Source organism: Onychomys torridus, chromosome 8, assembly GCF_903995425.1.
Source record: "Onychomys torridus chromosome 8, mOncTor1.1, whole genome shotgun sequence".
In the NCBI taxonomy this organism is placed as follows: domain Eukaryota; kingdom Metazoa; phylum Chordata; class Mammalia; order Rodentia; family Cricetidae; genus Onychomys; species Onychomys torridus.
Genome location: NC_050450.1, coordinates 76,745,022 through 76,763,590, shown reverse-complemented (window position 1 = coordinate 76,763,590; position 18,569 = coordinate 76,745,022). Strand labels below are relative to the sequence as shown.

At 49.4% G+C, this 18,569-nt stretch overlaps 1 protein-coding gene across 5 annotated transcripts in view; it reads left to right on the top strand.

The window, feature by feature from the left end:
• Msi2 (musashi RNA binding protein 2) overlaps window positions 1–18,569 on the top strand; it is a 245,157-nt gene that overhangs the window by 93,694 nt on the left and 132,894 nt on the right. For all 5 annotated transcript variants that reach the window (XM_036195661.1, XM_036195662.1, XM_036195660.1 and 2 more), the window contains exon 2: window positions 14,423–14,471. In XM_036195661.1, the coding sequence (XP_036051554.1) occupies window positions 14,423–14,471 (49 nt within the window). The remainder of the gene's footprint in view (window positions 1–14,422; window positions 14,472–18,569) is intronic.

Sequence of the window (18,569 nt, the reverse complement as noted above, 5' to 3'; positions counted from 1 at the left end):
CCTGGGAGAAGGTAACACCTGGGGCTCCTGAAACCTTCCTTGTCATAGCAGGGGGTGGGTGTTGGGACTGGTGACTCCCACCCTTGAGCATCCTTCCTATTTCTTCCTGCCGTAATAATGTAAAGAAAATTATCTCGATTCCTCCGGTATGGTTCAGAGACAGTGTTGGGTCCCCCGCCCCTCTTCACAGTTTTAAAAGCCACACAAAGTGCTGAAGGCTGGCTGGGGCTGCCTGAGACAGGAACACGTTCCCATCAAATGCCTTTAGCAACAGGTTTATGGGAACTGGGACAATGGTTCCTCAGTAAAACACCTGCCGCGAAGCAAGAGGAATCTGAGCGCAGACCCACCCAGCACCCTCGTGAGAGGTGGACAAGGCTGGACATGTGTGAAACTCCAGTGCTAGGGTTGTGGGACTGAAGAGACAGGCAGACCTCAGGAGTTGATCGGCTGGCCAGCCCAGGTGACTCAGTGAGCTCCTGCTTCAGTCAGAGACCCTGTCTCAAAAAAATCAGTTGGAAGGACATGGAGGATGACATCCCAACCTTGACCTCTGGACTTTGTACATATGCTCTCCCACACAAATAATCATACACCCACACACACCACACCCACGTGAACATCTATGCACACACAAACATATACGTAAGTAAATTTTGAAAGTCTGTGGCATAGGCCTTGTTTCTGGGACTGCAGCCCTCAGCACATTGCCTGGGATTCTGAGCAGCATGACAGTCCCTTAGGTCACCTTACCCCCTGCCTCCACTGCTGCTGTCCCAGAGGTGGGGGATGTGTGCCTTCCCCTGCGGTCAGTGGGTGGGTGCCTCTGCTTTAGGGTTCCTTTTTTGTTTGGTGCCAGGCACCTTGGGACAGTGATCAGTCTTGAGCCCTTGGAGGCTGTTACCGTTTTGTCCAGGGAAGGACAGAGCCCTCCTCCATGCTGTTCTGTGGAGTCCAGCACCAGAATTGGGTCAGCCAACCTGGCACATAGACACATTCTGTAGAAGTCACTACTCCGTGGGCATTGCCACATTGGTCACTTGATCTTAAATAATTGGTGATTGGAGGACAAGGGCCTACTTATGCTTCAATGGCTCAGAGGCCCCTGATCCCCAGGGCTGTCACACACTCTTTGCCCTCACCTGTGATGGTTAAGAGCAGTCTCTTGAGTGCCACATGGCTCCAGAGGCTAGCAGAGAATCTTGGCCCTGTAGTTCCTAATGTTTTCTTAGGAACTAAGAACAGATCTAAGCAGTTGAGCAGCGATTGAATTACAACCAGGAATTTAGATGAATTTGCCAGAAGTCTTCAGGAGGCTTCACCACCCCCAAGAGGCGGCCATTCAAGGAAGAGACTGGGGTTCTCTTCGTTTGTGACTTTGTTGTCGAACACTTAGGTTTTATGCAGTGGGGGTTTCTAGTGTGGCCTGGCTACAGGAAGCATGTGTCTCTGTTGATTTCCGAGGAAGAGAAGTAAATGTATAGGGACGGACTTTCGGCTCCTGTGGTCTTTCACAAGGCATTTAAAGGAACAGCTCCTGACAGTTCACCCGTGGTTACAAGATTTTTCTGCTTCAGAAAGCAACTACCATAAAAGTTGTACAGCATAGATACACGATGTGAAGGGCGGGGTGAGGCAGATAGCGTAGTTGGCAACAGAGGACTGGGGGCTTCCTGAGGTTCCAGAGTTACCGGGGGACCAGGGCGAGCCAGGAGGCCGCACTGGTGTGCTGGGTGGCCTGTCATCCTTGTTTAATTTCCTCTTCCCGGGTCCCAATTTGAATCGCCAAAATATGTTAGATTGCCCGGCGTTATTTCATTTGCCTTCTTTGTAATTCCTTCTTCCCGCAAACAGATGAAAAACACAGCGTTAAAGCAAATTGACAGCTCCTGAAATGAGAACACGCTTCATCCTTGGAGTGTTGATGTAGAAATAAATGAAGGGAGAAGCCGCCTGTTGGGTCCTGAAGCGGCTTGAGTTGGTACTCTGTCGCTGCTTTTTGGGGTTAGATGTTGGGTACAGGCCTTTTCTCTCCCTTCTTGTTCCCTTTAGGGAATTGTGTGCCTTGGAAAGTAGGAAGAATAGTTACCCTGGCAATATTCACTTAACAAGACCTAATGAGGAGTCTCGGAGTTTCCACCCTAAGGGGTCCACAGAAGGACTATGGGGTCCTAAGGTTGACTTTATCACTTCAAAAGAAACTTACTGGGCACTTTGGGTACCTCACCCTAAACTCATAGGGGCCAACTAAAAGGTCACAGATACATACATTGTTTAGGCCAGGTAACCCAGCTCCATACCACCAAAAGCCTCTGTTTATGACCATTATTAGAAAATAATCTTCCAAATTTTGTAGATGAGATACCATTATTTATGTATTATGCATATATAAAATAATGTATCTACTACAAAGTGCTCTTGTATGCCCTTACCCAACTTCCCACAATAATGCTATCATCTGGAATCCTAGTGTGTTTGTTAAAACCAGGAAAAAGTGCAAAAAAAGTGTACTGTATCATCAGTTTTGATGCCAGCTGGTATAGGGGTGTGTGTGCATGTGTATGTGTGCCTGCACGGTTATTTGAAAAATATTTATGTTGCCGGGTGTGGTGCTGCACACCTTTAATCTCAGCACTCCGGAGACAGAGGCAGGCAGGTCTCTGAGTTCCAGGCCACCCTGGTCTATAGAGCGAGTCCTGGGACAGCCAGAGTTACACTGAGAAACCAGGAACGAGAGAGAGGAGAGAGAGAGGGAAAAGGAAGAAAATATGTATGTGGTTATTTTAATAGCCATCATCATACTTAGCACTGCCCTATTACCACACACAAAAAAACCCGTTTCTTATACACACCCTGCCCCGCCCCTAACCCTAGTAACACAGATCTGAGCTATTCCCACGATAATAATTTTTATCATTCTGCGGGTTATAGAATTAGAATAACCCAACCTTTGATATGGTTTATTTTCTTTCTCATCAGCATGATTTCCTCCAAGAGATACATGCAAGCTGTGTACTGTGGTTCATATGTCTCTTTTGATATTGAGGAGCATTCCATTTTAGCATATGCCTCCGTTTTTTCCCCTCCCATTCCCTCTGTGCTTCTAAAATAAAGTGTATTTGCATCCTTGTAGCACAGTTCATAAAGCCGGGTAAGCGTGTGTAGTTAAACTTCCCTTATCCATACTGATTTCACTAGATCAGACTATGTGGTAATCAATACAAAGTCTGTTAGTCCATGACACATCCCTTATCTAACCGATATTTGTGAGTATCCGTGGTGCTGGGATGCTTAATGGCAGTAACAGACCACAGGCCAAACGCCTTCCTGGATCCTCTGTCAATAATGTCTGCTTCTCAAGGCAGGTGGGAGGCTAAACACTGATCATTGTTTTCTTTTCACTCAAGGATACTAGCCAACCTGCAGAGCCTTCCCAAGAATGCACAAGTTTGGGGGGCTGTGGAGTAGGATTTGAACCCCAGCCTTTAAGGCCACACTGGGTTCCTATCTCTATCATTGCCTGTAGCCGCAGAGCCACTGAGAGCTGCTTTGCTCCTGGGAAGTGAGAAAGAGTGGGCTGGGGCTCCTGTCTACTTACCCCTGTCTGCCTTAGAGAAGTTAGGATCCCTCTGAACAGGAAGTCACTTTCCCAAGCAACTGACCCCTCGACCTTAGCTGCACTTTGTGCTCAGCAGCATTGTGTTAGCCATTATCTGAAGATGTTTGGGGAGATTTTAAAGTGACAGTGGAAAATGTCTTAAAAATAGTCACTTAGCACTTCATTTGGCTAATTTTGGACAAGGCTTGAACTGAGAAACCCATGGAGTCTTTGGCCCAGGACTCTGGGTGACTTTGCGACCAGGTGCCAGGGAGATTGGTCGTTGGGTGGCCCTCAGGACAGGAAGCTGGAGCCAATCCATCAAGACCTGGGGTGGATTTGGGGATGAGCAATGCTTGGGCCACTCACTGATGGGACCTGGTGCCCTCCAGTTCACAGGATTCTGCCTCCTGCTAACCCTGGGCTGTGGAGCAGAGGAAGCTGCTCTTTCAGGTATCTGAGTGCAGCAGAGGCTGAGTTCAGACCCGGCAAGCTCACCCCAGGGGGAGAGCCAGGAAGGATGCAGATGTTCTAGGGAAGGGCTCTTGCACTGGGAGTGGCTGTGGCCCCTGGGTCACCTCTGATGTGACTCCAAAGCCTACAGTTCTGAGGGGATGTCGATTGCTCTCACCTCCCAGTTCCCCTGTCCTCTCAAGCTCTGGCTGAATTCATCAGACTGGCAAGCTGGTAGCGTGGGGGGTTTGGGGGGGCGCTCAGAGCCTGTGACAATCATTTCCTTTGCCACGTGTAATCAAGGCAAGTGGATGGTTCTGGAATCCTATGGGGCCAGAGTCTGACCCCATCCAGCCCACAGGAAGGCAGGCACAGGGAGGTCCCATGGCTTGAGGTACGGAAAGCCTCAGAGTCATCCGGATTCCACATTCCTTCCATTTCTGCTTTGCAGCAAACTCTGTTGGGCCGACAGAGAAGACTCAGTAAATACTGGCTTAATGAATAAATTCTGGCCACCTTAGATAAGTGCTCATCTCCCTGTTTCCTCATCTGCCCTCTCCTGTCTGTAAAGAGCAGAGTCAAGGGAGACTACTGTGCACACAGAAGCCCCTTGCCGATGCAGACAGGCCCTGGTCCCACCGTCAGGCCGGGCAGCTTCCCTCCCTGTGCTGCAGGCAGCAAGAAGTGGCACATGGCCCGAGGGATTGGAACCAGAGATTGGAACCTGGACTTCTCAAGCCTGCAAAATGCCTCTCCTCCCCCTTCCCTTCCCTGAGCGGACGGCTGCAGCCACGCTTGTCACCGTCTGAGATTGCATTGGCCACAGGAGATGTGGATGATTTTTCCATTTGGTCCTGATGTTTATTTCATGCCCATCAATATCAGCCCGTATTAGGACAGATGAGGTTCTTATTTACAGGCTGTGCATTTTCACACTTGGTAATTATAAACCCTTCCCCTGTTCGGTCAGAGTCGTGCAGATCCATTTTGGCAATTAGCAGTTTAGTATTTGTTTAATGGGAATGCAAGAGACTGTTACAGCACATCAACGCTCCCCTAATGATGGGCCTCTCTCCTCCGGAGCTGGCAGGTTTGGGCCTTTTTCACGCTAGGTGAGGCCTGATGGGAGAGGTTGGAGACAGGGTGAAAGCAGCATTCAGTAGCCTGCCCGTCACTCCCCTCCCCCAGAGCCTGCATGCATGCATGCATGCACGCACGCACGCACACACTCAGCCACCAGCCCTGAAAACGGGGTACTGGATTACCAGAGCACAGCAGCCGCCACTCAAGGAACGTCACACACACGAGAGGCCGTTAGGCCAGATGCCATTTCCATGTGACAGCTGTTAGCCTGCAGGATTCAAGCGCTCCTCCTCCTCCAGCGGTTCCTGCCCACCTCTCTCTCACAACCTCCCTTCCTTCACCTCTTCTCCACGCCCTGGCTCAGATCACCTCAGAGAACACCTCCTGCCCCCTCCCTGGGTGGTGCTGGAGATGAGGTCTTTGTCTGCACAGCTGACAGAGAGTCCTGACTCTAACCAGAGCCTCGGAGGGCAGACTCCTGCTGTTCCTGCTCCCTCAGGATAGATCCTCCTGTGGCTGTCTCCCCCCCACCAAGGGCAAGCTGATCCTGTTAGTGGCTGTTCTTTGGTGTGACCCACTTTTCAGTGGGTATGTATGTGTGTTCATGTTCGTGATACAGCAAGAGAATTACGCAGAAGAGCAATGAATTAATTGGCCCGGCTTCACTCTGGACAAGCGTGTTCTGAGCCAAGGACTCAGTGGCCACCATGCAAGCCTTCCTGCCAGCCCTAGGGTGGGAGGCATGGTATATATTTGTAATGCTCACTGTGCCCTGTAGACTCCACAGGCTGAGCCCTGGATTGACTCCCGGGACTCCTGTCCAGTTCCAGCTCTTGTAGCGGGACCATAGAGGAGCCCAGTGATCAGCTTTCTGAATTTTGCCTGCCTCCAAGAAAGAAACCTCTATATGTCCTCCTTCAGTTCTTCCGTTTCCCCCCACCTCCTACCCATCCCTTTGGGGTTACCTAATCGCCTCTGACTGTTCAGAATCTTTTAAGGTAGTATTTGTTGGTTCATCCAGAAGACCGGAGCACCACCATAAGCTGTAGGAACTTAAGAAAATGGAACAGAGACAGGAAAGCAGAGCTGAGGAACTCATCCAGGTTCCAATCCTGACTCCACTGTTGTTATGTGTTATATACCAGGCAAGTCACTCAGTCTCAGCAGCTCTAACTTCTTCAGCCTATGAAATGGGTATGATAGTATCTACTGCAGAGCTATTGCAAGAACTAAATACACTTTGGAAATTGCCCTTTAAGCTGTGGTAAATGGTTGCTATTGTAACCATCACTGTTCATGGGGGAGGGGGGGGATGCATTTCATAAACAGAATCTTCATTCCGACCAGCTGAGCAGGAGGCCTTACCTGTAGGAAAAGGGCCCCAAGCCAGGGAAGGCTTACATCTGTAACTCCTGTCTGATGAACTTTGAGGTTTGGTTTTATATAAGTAAAATGGGAAAGTGATTCCACACGGGTTATAAATGAAAGTAAGCAAAACGGGACTGATAGAACAAGGTCCTGTTCGTGAGGGTCGGATACTCTAGCCGAAAGACTTGAGAGCCTTTAATGAAGAGTTTGGGAAATACGACGCTTCATGCTCGTGAACTGAATGCTAACAATGTGGCTAAAACTGCACATTTCATGTTACATGTATTTTACCATATTTTAGAAAAAGCACATAGAAGAAACCAAAAAGTCTCCTTTCCTGATGTTCCCGGAGACATGAGTGGGAATCAGAATAAGCAAGTTCTTGGGGGCTGGTGTGAGCCAGCATGTTGGACTTCTGGAACAGGCAGAATCAGCTAGCAGTGGTCAGAACGAAGGCCCGGAGGACAGCTCTGTTGCTGGAACCTTCCAGGGCGAATGCACAGAGATGTGGCAGAGAGTTCTCTTGACCGCAGCTGGGGAGGCAGGAACCTAGATAGGGCAGAAGGCCGAGGTTTGAAATCCTGAGACCAGCATCAGAGGCAAGCACCCTTGCCAGCTCTGGGATGAGCAGGTGGGAAACTGGGACTCCGAGAACTGATGTTAGTCTCTTTCTCATGTACTGAAATGAAGCCCCAGGCTATGATAACTCTGTGCAAATATTAGGGGGAGGAGGAAGCTGTTGTCTTGATAGTTCTGGGTTCAGCCGGGCGGTGGCGGCGCATGCCTTTAATCCCAGCAGCACTTGGGAGGCAGAGCCAGGTGAGCTTGAGGCCAGCCTGGGCTACAGAGTGAGTTCCGGGAAAAGCTCCCAAAACTGCACAGAGAAACCCTATCTCAAAAAACAAAGGTTTTGGGTTGGGGGCTGGGGATTTAACAGTCATTGAGAGTGCCTGTCTAGTATGCAGGAGGTCCCATCCCAGCACCTAATGGAGGGTTATAGTACCATCGCTCAGAAAGTAGAAGGATCAAGAGCTCATGGTCATCCTGGGCTACATAAGTGTTCAGAAGCACCTAGGCTACACGTGAGACACTGTCTCAAAAATACAGTTCTAGGTTCAGTTGTTGGTCCTTCTGGCTACTTCAGAACAGAATCCTGATTTTCTTAGACTACGATTGGAACAAGAAACAAGGTGCATGACTGTCCCTGTGTCCAGCATCCCACCTCTGCGCAGCTCAAGGCCCACTAATACCAGCTAGCTTCATTTTAAGACACCTGCTGTGAGTAAGGCCCCTCCCAGGACAGTTAACCATTTAGAACAGTGGTCCTCTGCGTTTAAGAACACAAATCACTAGGGAGCCTAGGAGGCCTTCTGCAGGTCCCCTATAGAGTGAGGGCGTGGCCTAGGTAACCTTAACAGGCCAGAGCAGGTGACTTAGGCAACAGGTGTTTCAGCAGCCCTTAGGGAGCTACCTGGAACAGCAGTCACAGCGGAAACCACTGGTGCAGATTGCAGCCTGCATTTAATGGGATTTTCCAGGCTCCTCCCTCTTCTGCCTGTTCTCTCTCTGTGTCAGTGGTTAACACAGACACCACCGCCCCCTTTGTATACTGAGAAGTTCAGCTTCAGAAATTTGACATAGTTGCCATAGGTTTATGGCAGGAGCCACTTTAGTGTAGACACAGCCATCGGAGCAGAAGTGACCCACACTTGACACAGCACAGGTTCCGGCACCGAGTCCTAGGTAGACTCGCCACAGCAGAGAGAGGACTTCAGAGCCTTAAATTTCTAGAGCGTAGTAAGGCCTCTAAACTCTATGAACTGTCCTATTACACTATCGTATCACCAGTCCTGCGCTTACGGGTGTTGATTTAAACTAACTCTTAAAGCATCCGTGTGGGAACAGGAAGAGAAGTCTAAAGGCATTTGTTCTGGGGGGCCATTGGAAGAGTGGAGATTTCTCCTCTTCCTTCTTTTCCCTCCTTGAAGCTGGCCAGTTGATTTAAGGACCGTTTGAAGTGTGGTTTCCTGCTTTGTTCTTGATAGGTATGATAGGGGGCGGGGAGTGTGCCGGTGTCTCTGGAGTAGAGGGTGTATTGACCACAGCAAAGCTCTGGAACAGCCTCACAGAACAGTTTTCAAAGGAAAACAAGTTTTCTCTGGGGAATTTGATGCTCCCAGATGTTGTGGTCTCCGGCCCGTTCGCCCTCTCCCCCAGCATCCTCTACAGCCTGCCCTCTGCATCCTCTGCAGAATCCTTACCCTTGGATCTTAGAAGCCATCTCCTACAATTCCCTTCTCTTTCAGCTGCTACCAAGGGACAGAGAGGGAGGTCCCTTGAACTCCCCGGGACACTGAATCTGGGATGAGAACCTGGGCCCTTTCTGGGTTCTGTGCATCCCTGCCAGTCTTGATCATCTGCTCCTGGCTCATGCTGAGTCAATACCAGCAACTCTTTTTATCTTTAGCCCTCTCCTGGGAACAAGTTTTCTGTGTCCTCAAATCAGGTCACCTTTTCTCACCTGCTCTCCACCCTGGGGAAGCAATTCTGCAAAGTTCTGGGCAGAGCCAGCAGTCCAGAGGACTGAAGTCAGCTAACCAGACGTGGGGGGGGGGGGGACGACGACACACCACGCACGACGACTCGTGACTTCCCCTTGCATGGGCATCTCTGCAAGGTGACTGTAACAGTTGCTTGTTCAGCCACCATGAGCTGGGACAAGTAAAGTCTCAACTTTGGATACAGTCAACATTGTCTGACCACTTCAGAATCACCCAGCAAAACTGTCTACCTCATATGAAATCTTGGAGGCATTGGAAACAGGGTTTGCTCATTCGTTAAAGAAATCAGGGTAATTACTGCTGAGTGCTCATGGTGCTCCTTTGGTGAGAAACATGTTGCCATCTTCTCTTGGCCTTTCTAGGACCTACATTCCACTCTTGCTGCTTGGATAAAACTGAGAAGCAGAGGTCCTTCCACACCCTAGTACCTGTGTCCACCTGAAAGGCTCCACTTGCAGTGTGGAGCCTGGTGGTGTCATACTTGACCCTCACTTCAGCATTCCCCTTTTCTCCCCTTTTTCTTGCCTCTGTCTGCTCTTTAGTGTTATTGAAGACTCCATCTTCCGAATGCAAGGTGTTCTTTTCCAGTTCTTCATTTGCGTGTTTTAGGACCAGGGGTTACGTACGCATTAGCTAGAGCCACAGGAATGCTGTGTGACAAACTGCAGAGCCTCCGTGGCAGACAAGAGCTGCTCTCTCGGGTACACAGGGAGTCGTTTACTGATCTTACTACCCTCATCTATGGAAAATGGGGGAAGTTGTCCTGCACCCTGTGTGCCTCATCCTTGAGCAGGCCAGCCTGGGCATGCCCCTCTCATGGTGATGGCCAAGGTCCAAGAGAAAGCAAGTGGAGACATGCCGAGTTGCTCCAGGCCAGACTCCTAACAGATACACTCTTCTCTTCAGGGAGAGAAACTACAAAATTACTGCGTGTTGGGTCATTAATGTGACCTGTCCAACAGAGCTCTGGGACCTGCCCCTTGTTTATACATAGGTTGATGCTTTCATGTAGGAAGTGCCTGATACATGCAGGGTGTGTAGAAGTACATGAAGCAACCACTAGCTTGATTTTCAGGCTCACATTGGGCTGACTGCCCGATGTGCAATGTTAGTGTTTATTACAAGGGAAGTTTGCATCCTGCAAGCTGACACTGGGTTCCTTCTGTATGTGTTAGATATGAGTATATGTTAGAGGAGAGAGTAATCTCTGGCAAGTGCCTTTAACCCCTTTCTTCTCACTGTTTTTGGTAGGGCAGGAAGGGCATTTGGCCTTTGAAAGGGGCCATGGGCCAGTAGGAGTACCTGTGGGATCTGGGGCCTCAATAGGTACACAAATCCTGGGGTGCCCTATGGGAGTTCTGTGGGCCAGCCACCTCTGGGCACATCTGATACGTGTAATGGTCCAAGGTGCTGCTCTCCTTCCGTTGATACCTGTACCTTGCTGAGGGAGATTTACTGTAACCTTCCATAGCCAGAAACTCACATACCTTCCAGGCTGAAATCAGCGAGTGTCCCTTTCTAACTGTTTGACCTGAAAGTTCCATGACCTTGCTTTTCCATTCCTAAAGATCGGCCACTCAGGAAGACAGGGCTCCTTGTGAACCTGCTTTGGATCGTTACTAGAGAGTTCTCATGGTTAGAATAAGCTCTTCTCCCAAACAGACCAGGCTCATACCAGTGCACGGGACAAAGCCACCTAAGGTTGAGATACCCAGTCTTCTCCCCTGTCTCCCTCAGGGCATTCACAAGACTAGTTAGGCCTGTGGGTGCCTTCTCCAGTACAAGGAAGTCTGTGAGGTAACATGCAAAGACATTGCCCACACAAAATGTTGATGGTCCAGGGCCATGCCCCTCAAGGAGTATCTCATAGGGTAAATGATGTCTTCTTCCTGAGACCAGAAAAACCAAGAGTTGATAGCCCTCAACTCCACACCCATCCCTTCTCAGCCCTTCCTGGAGGCCTATGCCTACACGGCCAACTCCTTTGTACCAGTTTCAGATGCACACCGACGTACAGGGGCTCCTGTAAGACAGAGAGGCCGAGATTGCTACCAGCTAGCCGGCTCTGGCCCTGACACCAGTCATCGAAACTGCCCCCCACTTCTCCCCCATTTCTCCTTGACTGCGACTTGCACAGACCGCTTCTGTTGGATCCTCGCAGAACCGTGAGAACCAGGCCCGTATGTGAGGCCGTGGCGTTCATTCTATTCAGTCTTTGTGTATTCAAATTCTCCTGCTTTCAGCTCTTGCTGTTCTGCCAGGTTTCCATCGCGTTGATGGCTTCTCTGAATAAATAAGTGTTTTGCAACCACCGAGAAGTGCCCCCAACCCCCAGCACTGGGACTTATCCATATTGATCCCCCTCCTCGACAGACAGACAGACAGACAGACACACACACACACTTTCTCTCCAGCTACTTCTTAGATGTTGTATTTTGTAAAGTGTTAATAGAATTTTTCTTGCACCCTGACACTTTATCTATTCAGGAGGTCTTCGAAAGTTCCATTGTACAGCTGGACCGCAGGGGAAAGAGCCCTATTCTCTACAACAATGCTTGCCTCCTAAACACACACACAGATCCCCCCTCACGCTCACCAGGGTGGAGGGAATGTGGAGGCTACAGAAGAAAGCAGGCAAACTTAGCTAGGGGAGCAGGGAGCCAATTACACACTGCTGAAAGATGGTTTTGAGGGAAAAAAAATTTTTTTTTTAATTCAAAATATTTATTTCCTAGGGGGATCTGAATTTCAGTACCAAAACACGGCCAACCCAGAAGGGAGGCTGTTTTCTTCACTGTTAGGCATTTTCAGTTCAAAATCAGGACTTGGCAAACATCTCAGAAAATGTGGAGATGGGTGCGAAGGAGCAGATGCTGCATTTACCTGCACCCTCCGCGGGCCTTACCCCCAACCCACACCCACACCCCAGGCATCTGAATTCTTCTGGCGTCCCAAGGTCTGAGTCTGAGATGCCATATGCTGGAGTGTGACTGTTCTGTGTGCAAACACACCGGCTGATCTTATGGTGGTTTGCTTGGGTGGTGCATGGGGGGCGGATGGCCTCGGCAGGTGTCTGGGGGACTCTTGAAGCCTGCCAAGGCATGGGGTCCAGGAACAGCCCGGGGGAGGAGGCCCTGTTCAAGTGTTCTCAAACTAGCATTAGCTCTCCTGCCAGCTGGTGCCTGGCAGAAAGGGGGGCGGCTCCCTGCTGGAGGAGTCACCCAGCAAGGCTACCCTCCCCACAGCAAACTGAAGGCAGAAGTGGGGGCACCAGAAGGGGAAGGCCCCAGGAACCTGTTTGTTCAGCCTGGGTTGCTTAGCAACGAAGGGGGCCCTGCCTCCAGAAGGGATTGCTAAGTGAGGCAGAGCTCTTCCAGACTGGCTTGCCTACCTCTCCTATTCTTGCCTGGACTTGGTTTTCTCCCACTATTATATGTAATAGGATCTAGAAAAATAGATTCAGTTTGTCCAGAGGCACCATTTCAAACCTCATTGTCTCACCCAGGAGGAGTGAGAAATGAATAGCCTGTGATTCCTCTTCAGGTGACTTCGCTGAACCCCGCCCCCCGCCAGCTCGCTTGCAAGCCTAAGTGAGCGCTAAGACCTTTTCAGCCACATACACAGACCCAGACCTCTCCAAGCACAGAATCCTCTGACTAACAGCTTGTGGAGCCATGTGTCTTGGGTTGTATTTCTGCCTCCAGTGTTATATGCAAACGGCCTGGAGAGAGCAGCCTTCACCCTGGTGTAACAAGTTTTCTCTGGGGTAAAGGTGTGTCTTGTGGCCTGTGTGATCAGATCTACAGATAAGTTCTGAACTTATTTGCTGTTTCTTAAGATCTGTGTGGAACCCTACTGCTAGCATTGTCCAAGAGTTGCAGGGTATGAGAGAAGAAAAGACACATGCTGCCCTCAATACTTTCCTTGAATGCCTTGGAAGAACCCGAGCATCTGTGCACCAGTGTGCTAAGGCTGCCAGAGCAAAGCTCCACAGGCTGGAGAGTTTGAACAACCAAAATAGATTTTTCTAATGTCTGTTTATTCCAGAAGCCAGAAGTCCAAGGTTGAGGCAAGGCAGGACTGGTTTCTCCTGAGGCCTTGTTGGCCTATGGTTTCCCAGCCCTGTGTGTCTGTCCTCCGAGGACACCATTCATGTTATTAGGCCCACCCTAATGACCTCATCTTCATGTTGTTGCTGCTTTAAAGACACAGCTTTGGGTAGAGAGATGGCTTGGCGACTTCATTTCTTTCACAGAGGATCTAAGGGTGGGTTTCCCAGCACCCACATCACGCAACTCAAAACCACCTGTAACACCAGTTCCTAAGGTCTTACACTCCGTTGGTTTCCACAGGCACCCGCATACATGTTGCACACATACACAGACACAGGTGTATACACATAAATCAACATTTTAAACCTTTTTAAAAATAAAGCCGGGCGGTGGTGGCGCATGCCTTTAATCCCAGCACTTGGGAGGCAGAAGCAGGCGGATTTCTGTGAGTTCGAGGCCAGCCTGGGCTCCTAAGCGAGTTCTGGGAAAGGCGCAAAGCTACACAGAGAAACTCGGTCTCGAAAAACCAAAATAAATTAAATAAGATAAAAGACCCAGTCACCTATATGGTACTAGGAATTAGGACTTTGATTGATGAGTTTTAGGGAGCGTGGTCCAGCCAGTCAGAGTGAGAAGGCTGAACCCCGTTGTTTCTGAGTAAACTAGCTAAATGCCAGTCAGAAGAGACGTGAGCCAGGCCCCTTGCTCCTTGGGATACTGGCCAGCTGTCATGATGTCGTCACCTGGGTGGAATATTTGCTATATTGTAAAGCCATATGTACACCAGAAAAGAAAAACAAAAAAGGTTCCACTAATTATACAATATAAACAATTTTAAAAGAGGTATGGTTTGTTTTTTTTTTGTTGTTGTTGTTTTGTTTTTTTTTGTTTTTTGTTTTTGAGCTGAGGATCGAACCCAGGGCCTTGCGCTTGCTAGGCAAGCGCTCTACCACTGAGCTAAATCCACAACCCTAGGTATGGATTTTTAAAAAATTATTTTTAATTATATGGGGTGGGGATGTATTTGTTTGTGAATACAGGTGCCCACAAATCCCCCCACACACACACACACACGCACACCTTAAAGGAAACTATACCATATGTTAACTAAGGTTATGCCAAATAGAGAATTTTGTCTTTGTTTTTTCCGTTTTACAAATACTCTCTATTTAAGCAACTATTATTTTGGCAATGGAACACCCCCCCACACCCACACACACACACACACACACACCGGACAGTCTGTGTTTGTGGTGTTCTCTGTGTTTCCTGAGAAGTCCTAAAGCAGCCTCTGTTCTCTGTTTCAGGTGGAGGATGCGATGCTGATGTTTGACAAAGCTACCAACAGGCACAGAGGTAAGATAGCCCCAGCCCTCACACTCTCCTTGGCCTCCAGCGTGACCCCCCTCCTAGCCCACTGACAAAAGATACCGGGAAGACACAGAATCCAGCAAGTAGACATAACCATCTGTCAGAGGGCTGTATATTAATAATAGCGGGCCACCGTAGCACAAGGAATCCAGCTACCAGACAGTGCAAACCACCTCGACTGGGAAACTCCCGCTGAAGTGAGCAGCCATGGCCAGCACATTCATTCAGCTTACCTTTCTCATTCTGGCTCTCCTACCCCTTTGCCAACCTCGGCACTCAGTGGTCCTGGTGGAAATTGTTCGTAGTAATTACTCAATTGGACTGTCAGTTTGCATCGAAGGAGGTAGCTTAGAAAACCTACAGGATGAACTAGAGGAGGCGGGAAAACCTTGTCTTGATTTTCTTCACTGATAACAGCAACCGCAGATTTGAAAATGTCCCATGGAGTCTTGCAGTGCTCAGGGGACATCTATATTTATTTGTTCCTCCTGGCCACTCTGTGTTATAGAAAATGGGTCTCGCTCAACCTGGAGTCCCCAAATTTTTGAAGTGGTTTGCACAGTGTCTGAGCTTTGCTTGGGAGTAGATTCCTAGTGTTGAACAGACATGTCCAAGAGGACTCTCACACCCACACCTGCCAGAAGAACGTGTTAAAATCGTTGATTTAAATGGGAACATGAGGGGAATCTAGAGCCTCTGAGATAAAAGTCAGAGGACATTGTGACTTCATGCTTCATGCTCCGTGCTCTTGTGCTCCGGAAGTGCCATGTTTCGGGGGTTCCTATTAGCAGGGTGTTAATGAGCCGCGCTTCTGAAGAGGGGTGGGCAGGAAAGGATGTGGGGTGCTCTCCAGGGAAGGAGCCCTGAGTCAACCCAGAGAGCTGTTTCCTTACGACGACGTCTGCTGCTTTCAGATATTTCTCCGTTGTTTACATTCCTGCTGTCACCTGTGATTAGAAGCAGTTACCTAGCACTGACTGAATCTCTTTCCTGTCTGGAGCAAACAGCAGAATGCAAGAGAGAAAGGAATGAAGGGGGGCCGGGGAGAGACTTGCACATCCTGCCCTAATATCCTGGTAACCCAGCTTTCAGTGGCATTCTCAAGAATGGAGAGTTGAGCATTGGGTGGATAGGAAAGGGTAGAGGAGACAGAACTGGAGAGGTGGGGTGGAGGAAGGTGTGCCCATGGTGTATGCTTGGTGATTCTTTTCTCCTTTTTTTTTTTTTTTTTTTTTTTTTGTTTTTTTGTTTTTTGGTTTTTTGAGACAGGGTTTCTCTGTGTAGTTTTGGTGCCTGTCCTGGATCTCGCTCTGTGGATCGGGCTGGCCTCGAACTCACAGAGATTCGCCTGGCTCTGCGTACGCCACCACCATCTGGCGTGGTGATTATTTTCTGACATCATCAGCATTGTCTCCGTGGTATTAGAGATGCCTGAGTACCATTCTGGGCATGGTGGCCACAGGCTTGTTATCTCCTTTACTCAGAATGCTGAGATAGAAAAGTCAGCCTGGGCAACATAGAGAGTTTCTGTCTGCAAAAGGTAAATGTAGATGGTCTGGGGAGACAACGCAGTGGTTAAGAACTGTGCTGTTTTGGAGGACAACAGTTCAGCTCCCAGCACCTTCCTCCAGTGACTGACTATCATCACCTATAACTCCAGTTCAAGGAGAGCCAAGGCTTACAGCGTCCATGGGCATCTGTATGTACATGCACGTATACGACACACGGTCACACAAACAGATGCCGCCTAACTTTTTTAAAATGTGGAGCCAAAGCACCATTTCTCTGTGTCTCTCATAGTTTGACAAGCATCTTGGGAGTCACAGGGTTGTGACTGTGGGAGAAATGACTGCACATGTTTGTGCCTCCTCCATTTGTCCATTATGAAGTCAGAGTGGTAACAGTGACATCTTAGGGTTTTTAGTCCTGTGATAAAACACATACAAAAGCATCGTGGAGAGGAAAGAGTTTATTTCAAATTCTACTTCCACATCAGTCTGTCGTTCAAGGAACTCCGGGCCGGAACCGAAGCAGAGACCAGGGAGGAACGCTGATGGGTGGCCTCTTTCTCATGGCTTTCTTAGTCTGCTTTTTTAGTCCAGCTGCCTAGGGGTGGGACTGCCGACAGTTAGCTCGGGGCTTCCGCACCAGTCAGTAATCAAGGACATGCCCCCATAGACTCACCTGCAGGCACCCTGATGGAGACATTGTCCCAATTGAGGTTTATCTCCTTAGATGATTCAAACTTGTATCAAGTTGACAGAAAAATCCTAACCAGGGCAAGTACTTAAATAGTGTAGTTTGGCAAGTGTAAGGCCAAGCCTAAGTGTGAGTAAGTGTTAGCTCTTATGATTAGTGTCTTTACCATTTTGTGGCTGGGATACCAAGGCTCAGGAGAGGAGATTCCAAGTCCCGCTTGAAGCTTCCAGCCCGAGGCTACTGATTCCAGACTCTTCCTGTGTGTGCCCAGATGGGAACAGGTTTTTCTAGGTGAGTGAGCCCATGTAAATGTGGTTCCCATCAGTCAGTATCAGAACTCACATTCTCAGAAGGTTGCTGGGCCATATTGTGGTGACTGTTTCCTTTTCTTATTTCTGTCAGGGTCTGGGATCAAATCCAGGACTTAGAGCACAATGAGTTACTTTCTAAGCTCCCTGTGTGTGCGTGCATGCCTGTGCTCCTGTGCATGTGTGTACCCACATGTGTGGAACATGGGGAGAAGCTAGAGGTTGATGCCAGAGTCTCACTCTGTTTTAGTAACTGAGGCAGGCTCTCTCACTGAGTCAGTTAATTATCTAGCCAGCTTGCCTTGGGGATCTCCTGTCTTCTCCTCCCCAGCAAGCTCAAAGACAGACCATCACACCCACCCAGCTTTTACATGGGTGATGGGAATCCAGACTCCAGCCTTCACGCTTGCATATGAAGTGTTTTACACACCAAGCTGTCTCCTCAGGCCATGGCTTTCTCTTTTGAATATGGGTGGAAGAAAGTGTTTCAGGCATACTCAGTGGCGTGCCCTGGGCCTTTTATATCATCATCTCTTCAACGCTCACAGCAGAGCCGGGACAGGTTTGTCCTCTACAGGTGCTGAGCAGGCCAACGACTTGTGTCATATGACTGGGCACTGGTAGAGGTGAGAGTCAGCCTCAGAGGATGAGCCTGGGAACATCCTCCCTTACACTTGTAAGGACCAGAGTGCACCGCTTTCTTTCAAAGGAGAGAAAGACCAGACAGCCTAGGGCGCAGAGATGGAGCTGTGTTCCTTCTGTGAGTGGGAGTGTAAGCATTGTTGAGAGATGGAAGAAGAAAGTCTCAGGGGCTTCAGTACATCTTTGCTGGCCCTATTGAGTCCAGACTTGGTGGGCACTGGGAGCAGGAGAGAGGGCTGAGCCTGGTGTGTGTAGCATCCACCTCCCTCGCCAGAGGTTAAAACCCCTGTAGCAGATGCAGGACCGACTCTTACGATTTGTAGTCTCTGAATGGGAAGCGATCTGATGATGAATTTCAAGGCAACGGCAGAGCATTGAAATGAGGTGGAAGCCTTTGAATGGGGCCCACCCAAGAGTGCCCAGGCTGCACAGCCATGAAGCTGGCCTGCGGGTGTAGCCCGATGGCGGTGTCTGCTGCTTCATCCTCTGCAGTACCCTTTCTGTGCACATAGGAACTTTTGCCCCTACACGATTTCCAGCCTCAGAACAACCCAGAAGTCTCTCTTGGGCTGAGTGCCAGCCCTGGAGTAGTCCCTGCATTCAGAGCATTTTAGGAAAGTGAGAAAAACTTTTAAATCCAAGAGAAAACACCATTCCCACACCCCAGTACCATTCCTACACCCCAGGCATGGTGGAGCACACCTTGAAATCAGGTGATAAGCTCGGGGAAGCAAAACTGGCCCTGTCACCTCACCTTTGCCTCCTCAGCTTCCTCCCTTATCTTGTGGAGGGAAAGGGCCACCAACCGCAGCAGAAGGTGAGGCTCCTCTCTCCTCACACTGCCTGCAGCTCTTATCTGAAAGAGCCCAGCCTGGCCCTGAGCCCCCGGTGTTACAGCATGGTTGCATACCTCAAGCCCCTCACCCCTTGGATA